The sequence below is a fragment of the Brachyistius frenatus genome, unplaced genomic scaffold, assembly GCF_029030835.1.
Source record: "Brachyistius frenatus isolate BFR_SWC_R1_liver_20210118 unplaced genomic scaffold, ASM2903083v1 Contig_108, whole genome shotgun sequence".
NCBI lineage: Eukaryota > Metazoa > Chordata > Actinopteri > Embiotocidae > Brachyistius > Brachyistius frenatus.
Window position 1 is genome coordinate 266392 of NW_027210707.1, and position 13056 is coordinate 279447.

At 41.6% G+C, this 13056-nt stretch overlaps 1 protein-coding gene across 5 annotated transcripts in view; it reads left to right on the forward strand.

Annotated features, from left to right (window-relative positions):
* Positions 1-565: 565 nt before the first annotated feature.
* kcnq5a (potassium voltage-gated channel, KQT-like subfamily, member 5a) overlaps positions 566-13056 on the forward strand; it is a 90717-nt gene continuing 78226 nt past the window's right edge. For 3 of the 5 annotated variants that reach the window (XM_069712264.1, XM_069712263.1, XM_069712265.1), the window contains exon 1: positions 566-1765. In XM_069712264.1, the coding sequence (XP_069568365.1) occupies positions 1425-1765 (341 nt within the window). In that variant the 5' untranslated portion in view covers positions 566-1424. The remainder of the gene's footprint in view (positions 1766-13056) is intronic. The other 2 variants (XM_069712268.1, XM_069712266.1) reach the window with 1 other exon arrangement.

Here is a 13056-nt window from a genome sequence, read left to right on the forward strand (position 1 = left end):
ATAACAATTTAGGGCAGAAGAAGTATCAGAAGAATTTGAAATAGCCCAGAAGTCTAAATAACCTAAGAGGTTCATTCATGTGCTGGAGGCTGAAAATCATCACGGAAGCAGTCGGTTAAACTGTTTTTCATCTGCGTGGTCTCTGCTGTTGATTTATCTTGCAAAGAAAGAAAGAATAATTTTTTTTTTTTTTAAATTGTATTTAATCTACTGTATTACATTTTATTTTTATTTTAACATGTACAAATCTTATAAATTCATAACTTGAATACAGAAAGGTACAGTTTTTTTTTTAAAAAAAAAAGGGAAAACAAAAACAACAACAACAACCGAGTGTCTCCATGGGGTCACGTGGTCGGTCAGTATGGAAGTAAGTGACGCAGCTGTTGTCAACAAAATCAGAAAGCGTGTTCGGTTCCGGCTAGAAATAGTTTGAGAACGAGTGGACCACAAGCACCGTTCTTACATCTGCTGAAGTCACTGTAGTTTACTTTGAACTATGAACCTCCTAATATATGAACTAATCTCAAAGTGCCGTTCAGTCTCCAACTAATGTAGTGATGAAGTTTTGGTTTGGCAGATGTGACACGTTGCTGAAATGGAGGCTTTTATTGGTAGGCTGCAGTGTTAAGTACAGCCTATTTTTCAATTAGCTACTAACAACTTCACTCCCAGCACCCTCGTAAAGCAGGTTATGACTTTACACATAAAAAGAGACTTTTTTATTTGAAGTGTTTGAAAGCAGAATTGTACTGTTGGCAGATGAAGGCAGCGTGCGGACCTCATTTATTTAGCCATTTGATTTATTTATCGATCACTCTAGGGGCAGTGGACAATTTCCTCGCCTGCGTAAAACCTGCGTCAGTGGTACCTTGGTGTCCTTTTGACGTTTCTTCCCCAGTTATCGTTTATCAGTCAAATTGAGATAAAGCCACAACTGTGTTTGACCATGTCGAGATCACCTCCTTATCCAGTGGGACTGGTGGTGCGACACCTTTCTCTGTCCAGTGCGTAAGAGACCCGTGGACTGGAGGAGCACCCCGGCAGGCTCCACACAGTTTGACAGAAAGAAACAAGACGGCGAGTAAAAGGGAGTTGGGGCAGAAAGAGAGTGTGGGAGGGTTGGAGAGCCCTCCCCCAGCCAAATGTCTCCATGGATCCACTCCTTCATAACCCAGCTCTTCTCCAGCCTTGCGCAGATGGCCAAAGTGTCCAAACCGGAGCCGGACTGTGAAACTGCTCAGAGGACCCCAGAATGACAAGATGAGAGGAGACTAGTTCTTTCACTCTTCTCTCACTGCTTTGTTTTATTTAGTGTACAGTGAAAGTCAAAGTAGCCAAACACCCTCTGGCGCAGGAGCACTTGACTACATGTGAATGTCTGCTGGTCTCCCAGCGCACTCCAAGCTTGCGCTGGTGATGCCATGCCGCGAAACCACACGGGCGACGAGAGCGGCGGCACCGGTCTCTGGCTGAAGACGTCAACGGGACGAAGGGTGCAGGACTACCCGCTGAAAGATGTGGAGTCTGGACGGAGGACGATGAATAACGCGGTGCGGGTCGGGGACGGTCTCCTGTCTCCCGCCACGGCAGGTGCGGTGGCAGCTGAGAGGAAGCAGGGCGCCCGGCTCAGCCTGCTTGGGAAGCCGCTGACCTACAGCGCGCAAAGCGGCCGCAGGAACGCGCGCTACCGGCGGCTCCAGAATTACCTCTATAACGTGTTGGAGAGACCGAGGGAGTGGGCTTTCGTCTACCACGCTTTTGTGTGAGTACTTAAGACTTCTTTAACAGAGATTCAGACAGTTAAAGTCACTTCAAGTCCTTTTTTTGGTCTACTTTAGTAACAGTTTTCCAACTTTACAAGCTGAAGTTAGAAACAGCAACTAGTAAAAATATAAATATTTGGTTTATACAGAAATAAAATGAACACATAACTACTTTTGTGGATATTTTACCTGATGATATTGACCAGCTGGGGTCACGGTGCCCACACATATCAGGGTATCAAACCCAGATATGGGTTATCTTGTCACATAGCCTAACATCATCTCCCCAAATCCACCATACATGAACCCACATATACACACAAACATGCACAGACACACTCAGAAACACACTTTCTTCTTGGTTTCTGTGTCTCTTTCTGGAATTTGATCATGTCCGATGTTAATATGCGGTCGCTGTGACTTTTACTGATGTCACTACATTTTGATTTATATACCACTACATTACTGCTGTAAGTTAGTCCGAGGTTTCTTTCCGATGTGATCACCTGTTGCTGCAGTCACAGTGTGCAGAAAACACGTGAAACACAACGTCAAACAGAGTTTAATGACAGCTATGCGTGAAGGTAAAGGTATGTTGAAACTTACAATGCACATCCATCTGATAATTGCAATTGCAAAACTTACAGAGTATTTAGAAAAGAAGTCACAGTATTATATTATTGCTTTCCTCTCTATCGGAACGATAGAGCTGGTTACACTAGAGCTGCAACAGATTTGGGGCTGTTACAGAAGGTCAGTAAATTGTCATCTGAAAAGTGTGACTGTTTGCATGATCTTGAATCTTTCAGCACTGGTTTTGACAGAGAGTGGCTCTGGGAAAACTCCTGGAGGGACAATTTTAAAGTTGACTTGTTTTAGTTCTTGAATTCAAACCAGCCTTCCGTTGACCACAGCTTTAATTTTCATGTGTGAAGTGGCTTCTTCGAGACCAACATTTCTAAATTTGAATTTTCCATGCTTCCTGTTTTTTCATGCAATTTCGATTATCCAATTTGCAGATTATTGCTAACATTCAGGCTCAGATTTCCTGGTATGTGTCTGTCAAGATCGTGCTAAACGAATAGGATTTGTTGGTGCTGTTTGTGATACAAGGATGCTTGTCAACATGACTCACAGACACGGTAAACTGTGTCCACATACAATGATTGTGGTCAGGTCTTTAGAGACAGCTGCTGGATGACTGGTAAAGTACTAGTAATCTAAAGGATTAGTTTCGGCTTTGCGTTTTTTGCTGTGCGCTACACATCACAAGAGATCACCTGTCAGTTAAACAGTGTGGACGGTGCTGGGAGTCGATTAAGTTAGTGGTTCTGGAACAGGCGCTCTTTTCTCCGTCTGCCATCGTAGCAGTCGATTCTCATGTGAAATCTCTGCAAAACACACCGTATTTTGTATGACTGAGGATATTTCAGTAGAAAAATCTACCAGTTACAGCGTTTAGTTTCTTTGTTTTTTTCGGCAAAAAGATGGCAAAGCGTGAAATAGACACGCTCGTCCACTACATCAAAACGTGAAATAGCAACACTTTGCGCTATATAAGTGTGAAAGCTACGATTTTTCCTGAGGAGGACGAAAATGTAACCTACTGCATGTTTGTTGTTGCCTCTGTTGCGGGACCTCGGTCACATGACATTTATGTGCGTGCAAGTTTCATGCTTTCAAAGAGATGTAACTTTCACGCCTAGCCAGCCTAAACCATGGCGATTTCTCGTTTTTCCTGTCGTGGACCGGCGTGTCTATTTCACGCTTTGTTGTGAGACTGTGTCGGATGAGCACACAGGCTGCTTGTGTTACATTGAATAGCAGGTCCTACATTGTGGTTATTCCAACAGAATACACACTTTACTAGATATATTGTATACCACATTTGCATCTCTGTCACACGCATACACTGACAAACCCACCAGTGGCAACATGGTTAGATTGAAAAGCCACATCTCTTCCCGCTCCATCTGAGTCCTTCTGGAAGAGGGGCGCTGTGAGAAGGAAGTGGAGCTGTCAGAGGCGGGGCTGCAAAGCCGGATGCTGACATTTTATTTGCTCAGGCGGGACAGCTGAGGTCGCAGGGGTTAAGTTGTTACATCTGCTCGCCACAGGCTCCCACACTTAGTAGTTTGAATCAGCTGTGCATATGAAATTACATTAATGTCTCCAACAATTTAAGTGAGCTAATGAGAGATTTTGGAGGACTTGGAAAATGAATCTCACTCTGTGGGCAGCATGAAAGAAAGCATGAAAGAAAGCATGAATGTGTTGGAAGAGTGGACATTTTACTAAGGAAGGAAACCTAATATAGGAAGAAAGACTTGCCTGAAATAAATCAGGTCTAAAAAGAGATGGAAACACTTGGAAATATATGTATTTTTTTAAATGATTTTGAAGAGTCACGCTAAATGTATGGAACCTTGATTAGAGCACTTTGTATTAGTGCAGTCGTCTTGATGTAGACTCTGACCTGGTGATTTGGAGGTAATGGAGGTACTATTACATGAGTGCAAATTACCTTTTTGATCACAGAAAAGTTGCACTTATGCTTGCATACTTTCCAGTGATTGACCAATTGTTCTTTCACTTGGATGTCTTGGACACTTTTATGTGTCTTCCTGCGTATGGCTTGTGTGTGTGTGTGTGTGTGTGTGTGTGTGTGTGTGTGTGTGTGTGTGTGTGTGTGTGTGTGTGTGTGTGTGTGTGCGCGCGCGCGCACTATTGCCTTGACATCTCAAATGTCATTATGCCATAATCAAAAAGGTCTGTAAAAATAGATATCAAACATAAAAACAAAAATAGACAACATACCATTTGGCGAAGGTTATTTCAGTTTGTCAAAGTGGATTGTTGTAATGGTGGACACACATTTTATATTAGCATTTTATGGCCACAAAATTCTTATTTTTACAACCACCAAAAATGTTCATATGAAAATTATAAGTGTCTTTGGCTTTTTTGACTCTTCGGCAGTTATTTATGAACTTTGTCTGTCTTTGATTTTGCATTGGACATGTACAGCGTACAATCAAGGATGTTTTTGAGACCCATATGGTTTTAACTGTCTAAACTGGTTAAAATAGCTGGTGAAAGAGGTAAAAAATAAATCGGACAGCTTGGTGATGAACAGTGGGAACAGCAGTACTAGAGAGCCATTGCTTTAAGGGAGTCATTTAATTCAGAATTAATATGTAAATGATGTCTTGTTGGAGAATTACCTTTCATTCTTATGCAGCAGCGCCTGTCTGAATATCTGATTCTTTAATTGCTGCAGTCATGTCTGGTGCCAGTAAGCCTGTAGATCTCTTCTCATTTGTGAAGTAAGCCTGTGATCATTAACTTGTTGCCATTTGCTGTCGCTCCAAGAAACCTTTTGCGAGCTCATGTCGCTGATTTCAATACATACTGCCGAATTAATTAAACAATTTTAATGCAAAGCTGAAGTAAAACTTTGAAGACTGGATTTGATTGGATATGAGTCACGTCTCTTATTGCTATAACTTTATATAGATCGTTTTGAGTCTCCACAGTCAAGGTGCTGTGTAATGTTGTGTTTCAGTGAGTCAGAGGACACTTAAAGGACCAGCAAGCGATAATAGCATGTTGGAGAACTGCCTGCAGTCAGCTCATCCCTCCTTCCTCCTGACCTCACCATGACGTCATCACATGAACGCACAGCGCTCGCATATAATTGCATATAGCCTACTGTAGTTAATATTAGGTACCGAGCTAAGACGTAACACGGCAAACCGTTTAGAAGTCCTCCACAGATGATGCGTGTTCAGGCAGTTATAAACGAATGTTAACAACCAGGGTAAAAAAACGCCAACAAATATCCATATACAGTAGCTACTACGGGGTAACATGACTAAACGTCGCTGTTCAAGCCCTCCCAAACCTTTGTTTTTTTCGGCTTTTCTTTTCTTCAGCTGTCTTAATTCGCCTGCCGTCTTTCGACGCGTAAGTCGTAGAAGTGCTGGAGTCAGTAGCTTCCGTTGTTCTGCCTGGTCACTACACTACCCATGAATGCACAGAGAGGATCATCATTTCCAGTGATTGGATCAAGTGGGAATTAGATAGCAGAAAATGTATTCTCTGTTAACAGCAGAGCGGAGGAACTGGGAGACCCATGTTGCTGACTGAACACTCCATCAGTGATGGCTGTGGGAACGGAGCTATTAAACACTTATTTGAACAGAAAACAAACTTACAGCACCTTAAGCTGAATCCTTTCAGTGCTTGTTAATGCTATAGGCTGCAAGGAGTGGTTACGCACACATAGAAAAAAAGGCATATCTGAAAATACAAACAAAAGGACACAAAACAAAAGCAAAAAAGCACACGCACAAATGTAAATTCAACAGCTTGCATGCTAAAAGCACAGATGCTGTATAGGCACACCTGAAAAAACACACCCACACACCCATACACAAACGAATGTATATATAATTGTGATTGCATACAGATGCACATCGCCACACCTCAACCACAGATGGACTCTCACGAATGCACACACTGTAACTGCATGTAGATAAATGGCAACACAATCACATGGCCTCACAGATGTGTTACTTACAGACACATTCACTCATGGTAAGTGATGAACAAACACTCAAACGACACAAAGCGTATAATTTACAAAAGAAAATTTCCCCTTTTGATCGTTTCATTCGTAAGCAATTCTGTTGAAACAGATGCTGCTCTGTGTGTGTGTGTGTGTGTGTGTGTGTGTGTGTGTGTGTGTGTGTACACACGAATGTGTCAGAAAACAGTTTGAGGGTGTGTGTGTGTCTTTGTGGGTGTTGGTATTTGAAATCTTTAGATTCAGACTGTGCTCCATAGGAATCCCTGGTGGGCTGCTGATATCTGCTGATGGGCTGCAGGATGAATGGAGACACTGATAAGCATCTGGGCTCGCTTCTTGCCAAATAATGCTCCAACACTGAAACACTGCTGGCATTAGGATTCAATCTCTTAATGACATGGCATGTGTTGGGCTAATCACATTTGCTGAAATGGGTTCCAGCCGCAGTCTGCATTATGGGCTATACTCGGGAGGATGATCCCTTTCTGCGCATGTGCTTCCATGTGTATGAGAGTATCATTTCATCCCATTTTTAAGCTGTTTGTTCGGCGTGTGAAGATGATGTATGCAGATTTGTCAACGCATTGATGTGTTTAATGTTTCTGTGTCATGAAAGTCTGTACTCCTCTCACACACTGCGATCTGCACAGGTTTTGTATCCAGATGTTTGTTTTTCGTGTCTGAGAATGAGTTGCAGAAATTCATCCGTGTCTGTCTGTCTGTCTGTCTGTCTGTCTGTCTGTCTGTCTGTCTGTCTGTTTCTCTGTCTGTGTTTGTGTGTAAGATTGATCGAGTCTCACATGGTTTGAGTGCATCAATCATTGATCCCAGGGCCGTTCTGGCCTGTTGTCAGGTACTGCGTCAACCCGGCCTGATGGCTCGCCACGAGGCTGATACACACCTTGTTCTGATGATCAACCTTGGTCCATTTTTATCCTTTAACCGCTCCGATTTGTGCAGCGTCTGTTCTGCATTAACTGTCAGCTTCAATTGTGAATGGCACTTTAAATGTCATGTAGCATTCACAATGATGGAAAGACTGAAGTCAAGTACTTGACTTAAACGTTCACAAACGGTTTCTTCCTGTTAAAAGGGAGTTTTTCCTTCCCTCTGTTGGAGGTTGTTCTTCCTGTTAAAGAGGAGTTGTCTCCTCCCAGCCGCTCGTGGTAATTGCTGAATTTTTCTGGTTCCTTTGTATAATGCCGTAAAGTTGTCTTGTTAGGACTTTACTATGTTGAGTGCCCTGAAATAACTTGTTGTGATTGGGCGCTACATGGAAACATCACATTTTATTATTGTCTTCTAAAGTAGTTGCAGCAGTGGCAGAGTTTTTGATGGGTTTCTGCACATTTGGTGGTCCATGCTGACTTGGTTAAAGGCTGCTCCAATAGTGTTCATTTTCCTCTAGGTATTGTAGCACTGTACATTCAAACCAGTCACAGTGAGTTTATTAAATCTGAAAGAGAAAAGGCTGTTGTTCCCAGAGGCGATTCCATCACTCACTAAACTGCAGGTGCATTGATTGGAGAGATACAAAAAAATGCACTCAACATCAAAGGCATCCTGAAGAGCCTGCACTTTGTTTTCAGAGAACATGGCGACATTTGAGACACCTGAGCACATAAAAGAGTCTCTGTGTTTAGGTTCAGAGTTACTTCCAGGTTGGGAGGAAGTTGTTGGCGAGCACCCAGTGGAAAATCCTGCATAATGCTAAGGACCCATTAAATAGGATGACTAGAAAGAGGTTTGGGAGTGTGAGTGTCTGTGTGCATGGTGTATAAATACTGTCATGATGTGTTCCGGTGTTAGCATGAATAGGTACACAGTTGGTACCCTATTAAAGATAGTGTGCGTGTGTGTGTGTGTGTGTGTGTGTGTGTGTGTGTGTGTGTGTGTGTGTGTGTGTGTGTGTGTGTTTGTGTTTTTTTTATGGCCGCACTGGACAATGTAACACACCACAGACATAGTGTGGATTTGTGAGTCCAGTTGGCACTCCGAGATCCAGGGTTCAACAGAGGCATCAAGGAAGAGGAAGCCAGAGAAGATGAAAACAAGTAGAGAGTAGAGGTGAAGATGACAACGCAGAGATTTAAGGTTTTCCTTGTTGGAGAGGTTGATGTGTTGATGAGGAAGGGGTGACATCTGGTTGTAAATCCTGAGTTTGAAATGGAAAAAAAAAAAAAAAGCACTTGTAGAAGTTCAGAAGTAGGTGACTGACACTAGACGTTAAATAGAAAAAAAAGAAATATCTTATTCATGATCACCAGAACAACAGAATATTTTCATATTGAACATTTTTCTTCCTCAAAAATGAAGTCAAAGTACATATTTAGGAGTTAGACCTGAAAGCAGCTGTAGGAAAGATTTTTTTTTTTTTTTACCAGAACAGTTACCCCACATTTCAGCTCCTGTAACCATAATGCTGGAGTGATCAGTGACACCCACTATTAGGAATTACAGTACCATCAAATCTGCGTCTTTGAATCCCTGGTTCTTACTCTTTTTTTGTCTAGCCTCCTGTTTATTATAAACAGCACACCTTTTCTCCTCTGCTTGTCTCTCTCGTCCACCTGTAATATTTAGCTTGGAAATGTTAAATTACTGTTGTGTCATTCAGCCCTGTGATCGCAGCTGTACAGATTCAGTGATGTCTATATGCTGTTACAGTGCTGTTTTATATATATATATATCTCACAAAAAGGGGGGAAAAAAGCCAGAAACAAGTAGACATGAACATTTCAGAAAGTGTTATTGCAATTCTCTAGTTGTCATTTTTTGTGTTTGAGCACAGGCAAGATAACAGACTCACCTCTGTGTATACAACAAACTACATCGACCAAACAGTTGAATTAAAACAGTTCCACACAAACTAAACATTATAATCTTTATGAAGGTAGGATTTATTGCAGGACTGCTATACTGTGTTACTTTTGATAGGTAAAACCTAATAAACTGGCAGCTGTTTATTTTGAGTCCATTTACGATCATGTTGTCTGAGGTAAACTCCCGGCTCAGTCTTGGACTGAGAGCTCGATTATACAACCATTGTAGTGATTTAACATATTTTAATACATTCTACAAGTCCTGTGTCTCTTTCTGCACATAAAGAAAACTGTTTTCAAAAGTATATATATGTATGTATATATGATGTCAATCTATGTACTTTTCAGGCAACGTAGTACATTTTTGACAGTATAAAAATCAACTTTTAGAAACCTTTTTGTGTCAGTGTTAGGACTGTTCTGAAAGTCTTTTAAAGCTGCATCCAAGGACTTTGAATAGCTGTCATTTCAGAGTCAGCTGCCAAACATCAGCCTTTTAAAGAACAATTTCCCAACAGCATAACTAATGGTATATCTTCTGATTTTTTTTGTACCACTCAATAGTGCTATTCCTACATCCCCAGATTTCCTGCCAGTTAACTGGTGATAATTGAAGCAGTGAGCTGCAAGAAAATTTTGGGAGGGGGAGAGAATAATTTATCATTCAAACTGATGATTAATACATGAAGTATCACTCCTCTCATACAGATCATCGTAAAATCCCTTTTCTCCTGCTGAAGTTTAACACACTGCATTTGTGTGCAGTTTTAACCCTCGGCATCTCACTTCTCTCGACACCCACCACACATTCTCCTCAGTCTTCCTGCGTTAAGCACACTTGCAGAATGTGCAAAAAAAAGTGAGCTAATTAGCCTGCGTCAGAGTGGAGAGATTTGACGAACGATCGGACTTTGATGTTGGTTTCATCAGGGAACAAGTCGTCCACATCGTTCAGAGCTCAGTGGTGAGACGGTGCGAGATCGGAACGCACTTCAGTGACAAATATACTGTGACATTCGAGCAGGTCACACAGGAAGTGTGTAGGTTGAACGGGTGTGTTTGTTTGTGTGTGTGTGTGTGTGTGTGTGTGTGTGTGTGTGTGTGTGTGTGTGTGTGTGTGTGTGTGTGTGTGTGTGTGTGTGTGTGTGTGTGTGTGTGTGTGTGTGTGTGTGGATATTTAGGCTTATGAGACTGCAAGTGAATGAATGTGTTTTCTGTTCTGGTAAAACACACACTCAGGCAGTATTGCACAGGTTTTCCTGCCAGTGTTTGACTGTACAAGTATGTAGGGTTACACGATGTGTCATTGCTGTGTGTGTGTGTGTGTGTGTGTGTGTGTGTGTGTGTGTGTGTGTGTGTGTGTGTGTGTGTGTGTGTGTGTGTGTGTGTGTGTGTGTGTGTGTGTGTCCGTCCACATCAGTGTGTGTCTGCTTGTTAGTCATCCGGCAGCCCTCTCGTACATCAGTGGAGGTGCCACTTTGCTGAGCAAACTGCAGCGCTGATCGATGGAGACAGGCCGGGCTCGCCAGTCCAGCTGCCCACACGGAGTGCACTGCGGCTGGGTGCGCGTAACACCGGCCTCCCTGCCTTGCTACACACACCTCGGACGGTAGCCTGTCAGCTCTCTGAACAAGAACATGTCTCAAAAGCACACCAGTTACATACCCATTAATATTAACACACACACACACACACACACACACACACACACACACACACACACACACACACACACACACACACACACACACACACACACACACACACACACACACACACACACACACACCTTCACTTGTTTTACTCGTACAGTACACACAAATGGTTTTGTAGCCTCACTCAAAATCCATCTGTATTATTAACAGCAAAATATACTCAATATAGTAAAAGTGCTCAATGTGTAAAGCACGTTCGCACATATAGCACACAAATAAATTTATTTTATTTTCCGATTTTCTTCCGTGTAGTTAAAGCATTTAAACATAGTTGAGTACTGTATAATAAATAATTGTACACAATACATGCCATGTTTCAGTACCTGGAGGAGCAACAGTAAAATATCAGAAAATGACAATTCTGAACCGCAATAAACTCTTGGCCTCAAAACAAATCTGTTTCTTTTGGTAACATTTTTGACACGTTCTCTTTAAAACCCCAAAAGTAAGGCCGTTTGTTAATTTGTGAGCAGTGGAGGGGATGGTATGAGGATGACTGAACTTTTGGAGTTTGCTAGGCTGGCTGTGTAACCCCTGTTAATTGTCTCCTGGTTTTGTCTCCATCACCTCCAGCTCCATGTCCACAGGCACACAGACTGGTGTCGATCTCAGCAAGAATAGAGTATTTCCCAAAGCTGTTTCTTTAATGTAATGTATAACACCTACAGAAGAATAAACATACAATAATTCCCTCTCCACACGTCAGCTAACATCGTGCTGTTCTCTTACGTCACTGAGCTTTAATGCATCCATCAGAGTCAGTCTTTCCTCCTCTCCTCTGAGAAATCCTCAGATACAGATAGAATTATGAGCTGCATGTTGTGGTTCACCTTAACCACCTGGGATTGAGTGTAAATATTTCAGCAGGGTTTGTGTATGTTTGTCAGGCAGCTCCGTGTGCTCTGTGCGTTCTTAATTAACAAACACAAACACACACACATATAGTATATTGCAGCAAAAACATACAAGCCAGCTCAGCCCAACAAATATTGTGAATAATTTATCTTGGGTAGTCATACACATTTTTCCCTGGAGAAACACTGATTCAGGCGGAGCAGCACCAGCTTACGCTCACAGGACATGTTTCTGAGACTGAGAGAATATTGTAGGAATGGGTGTTTACTTCATTTGACATGTTTTCTTTTGTGGAAAGATTGGGGGGATGTCATTAGGGGCTGTATAGTTACTGTGAAAGTGTGAAAATGCTCAGTCCACAGAGAAATGCATGCAGTCCATATTCAGCAACTGTGCCGTTTGTACTCCCATAGGTTTGTGATGTCACAAACTCACACCCCTTTTATACGCTTGATCTCACCACGGTGAAAGACAACTGAGCAGTTATTTGGCGTTAGAAAGCTACAAGATTGGAAAAAAAAGTGTGGTTGACCTGGGCATGCGTCACTCAGCTGAGAGTCAGCCAATCAGAAGAGAGGGTCATTGATATAAATGTGCCTTAAAGACACAGTCACAAAACACACTGTTCTTGGTAGAGCTCCTGAGCAAAGCTTCAGGGAGATGTACATTTTAAAATGGCATTTGGTAATTAAAACCACAAAAATACCTTCTTAAGAATGTCGAGACCACAAATAGAAAAACAGATGAAGTGAAAAACATGGTACCTTTAACACATTTTCCCACACATGCTCAAAAGTATTGTAAAGACACACGGAAACACTTTTAATCAACAGAAAATGTTTTCCAGGTCCTCAAATTGCATAACTTAATACTTTTCTGTGTTTTACATAATTGTATTATAAACAAACAACTTCAATGTGTTACTATTTGCTCCGAGAACTTTGAATGAGCGGTTTTTTTTAAATTGCTTTGACATTTTTGTGACTAAATGGATGACTAATTGAACCCATAATGGACTGATTAATTAATAATGAAAACAAGTTGCTGCCCTACATTTTAGTTACTCACATTGAGTTTTTATTTTTTTGTTTTTTTTTTTTAATTTTAGCTTTAACTCAAAAAAGAACATGGACTAACAGAGGACAAAGCAGAAAAATGCAGGCATACACAGAAATGCGATGCTGCCCCTTTCAGCACACTGACTGAGTCCAGTATTTGTTTAGGTAAACATTTGTGTGAATAAATACAATTTAATGTTTGCATCCTACCAAAGGATATACCGATCATCCATGCAGACATTGTTTATC